General features: G+C 54.2%; 1 protein-coding gene across 1 annotated transcript in view; it reads left to right on the forward strand.

Annotated features, from left to right (window-relative positions):
• Positions 1-152: 152 nt before the first annotated feature.
• The window catches only part of LOC104281158 (chromosome unknown open reading frame, human C10orf54), a gene marked incomplete at its 5' end in the record, with an annotated part of 3,932 nt that continues 1,827 nt past the window's right edge, over positions 153-2,257 (forward strand). The window contains 3 exons of the mRNA XM_009879060.1: positions 153-597; positions 1,295-1,338; positions 2,221-2,253. Of these exons, the coding sequence (XP_009877362.1) occupies positions 153-597; positions 1,295-1,338; positions 2,221-2,253 (522 nt within the window). The remainder of the gene's footprint in view (positions 598-1,294; positions 1,339-2,220; positions 2,254-2,257) is intronic.

The following is a 2,257-nucleotide window of genomic DNA, read 5'->3' on the forward strand; positions in this document are numbered from 1 at the left end:
CCCTGCACCCCCCCAGCCACTCTCCCCCAAGTCTGTAGCATTGCCTGGAGTGGTTGGGAGTGGTGCCAAGTACAGGAGCCAGCACATTTTGTTCCAAAAGCTGGGTCTGCAGGGTCTGACTCAACCAACCACCCATGTCCTTTGCTTGGCAGGAGGGCCAGCAGCTTTCCTGATCACCACCCCATACTCACTCTGCATCTGCCCCGAGGGCCAGAATGTCCCCCTGACCTGCCGCATCAGCGGTCCCCTCGCCGACCGCCACGACCTGCTCTACAAAACCTGGTACTTCAGCAGCAACGGTGACCAGAGCTGCTCCGAGAAGAAGCACATCCGCAACGTAACCGAGAAGGAGCTGCACCACGACCTGGGCAGGCACCATGAGCCCCCAGGCAACGGCAGCCAAAAATCCCCCAGCCATCACGGGGTGGAGTTTATCCCCGACCACCACGGTGCCTTTCATATCATGGTGATGAACCTGACGTTGCAGGACAGCGGGAATTACTGCTGCTACGCCGTGGAGGCCAGGCGGGAGCACGGCAAGCCCCACACCCTGCAGGTAGCTCACGGCTTTGTAGAGCTGCAGATCCACATGCCAGGGTGCATCTGGGGCAACGTGGTGGGCAACGGTTGGTGGGGGATGCTGGGGTGCAGCATCAGGGCTGGGGAGGCTGCTGCTGAAAGGCCAAGCTATGTTGCAAGGGTCGAAGAGCAGCAGATGTTGAAGGTTTTGAATTAGGGCCAGAGAGCACTGGAACATTTGAAAAACAAAACAAAAAAATAAAATAAAAAAATAAATCGAGAGGCCAGAATGCAGTAAAAATCCATGCTACATAGTTTCAGTGATCTTCCTCAACCTCTTTCTGAGCGAAAGGAAAATAATAAACATAAAAGGAGTTGGTTGGTGGTCCAAGCCCGAGCGAGGGCTGCAGGGCTTCCACAAAACCTTGGGCAGCGGGGAGAGCTGCCCCGGGAGGCACGAGATGGAGGAGAAGGCATCTCTTGCCCTTGATTTGCAACGTTAGGATAAATCATTTTTCTTTTAGATCAGAAAAACCCTAACAAAATAAAGCCTGCGCAGCCAGGGATGGGCCCTGCTGCTGTCAGGAAGAGGGGGTCTTGCAGAAAAGGAATCTCAATGTAAGCTTCCCAGGATTAAACTCTCATTTTTGGGATGCTCTGGGCTGATTTTCTCAACATTGATGAGCAGGGACAAGCGGAACTAGTGAGCGTGGGAGCTCTGTGGTACCTGAATGAATCCCCTGAGATCTAATGCGCTTTTCTCCTCTACAGGCAGAGGAGGGCTTCAAAACTGCACGTTTCACACTGCCAGCAGCAAAGGTAAAGTGGGAATAAACCAAAAACCTCTCCCCAGAACATGACTGGGGATTTAGTGGCTGCTGCCACGAGCAGATGGGAAGGAACAGACCGGTAAAACCTCGCAGGAAGCTCTTGCAACACCTCACTTCTATCCCGATCCCATGCCACCTCGCCCCGAGCAGAGATGCTCTAGCAGGGGAAACCCAGATCTTGCTTGAGCGCTCAGACAACGTGAGGCTGTGTCTAGACGCTGGAGGTGCCCACACTTTGTTACACAGGTGGTTTCTTGACGGGTCACACTCTCTCTCTCTCCCTGTTTGCTGGCTGCTAAACGGGCAGGTTTCAGAAAAGTTGGCTTGCAGCATGGCTGGGGCCAGCCCGGCCGTGAGAACCTGTCCCCTGCTCCCCAGGAGCAGGGTTTTCTGTCTCAACCCCTCAGTCTCAAGGGCTCCCCAAAACACACACACACATCAGTATTAATGTCATACAACGAGCAAGAAGCTGCTTCCCCAGACGGATGAGCAGGAGAGGAAGGGCTCGAGTTGAACCTGCCCTTGATTTTAACGAGCCGGCCATGAGTTGGAACCAGCGCTCTTTGAAATCACTGGGAGCCTTTCTGCTGACTTCAGAGGGCTCTATCAGTGCCCCTGCTTTTCACTTCCTATCTACAAGATCAAAAAAATACCTTGGGATGTCCTCCAGCAATAAGGGACTTTGGTCAAGGTCCTAAACCGATGCCTCAGAACTTATCTCTGCAACTGGCAACGTCTCCCAGCGTGAATCCCGTGAGGAGCGGACCACCCGTGTGCATGGGAGCTGCACTGCCCCCTGCTTCTGCTGCAGCCTGAGGACACCGAGGAGATGCAAAACCAACCCTCCAGTTCTGTTCCTCTTCTGTTGCAGATATCACAGCCGCCGCGCTGGCGACAGGCGCCTGCAT

This window comes from Apaloderma vittatum, unplaced genomic scaffold, assembly GCF_000703405.1.
Source record: "Apaloderma vittatum isolate BGI_N311 unplaced genomic scaffold, ASM70340v1 scaffold18931, whole genome shotgun sequence".
Taxonomy (NCBI): Eukaryota; Metazoa; Chordata; class Aves; order Trogoniformes; family Trogonidae; genus Apaloderma; species Apaloderma vittatum.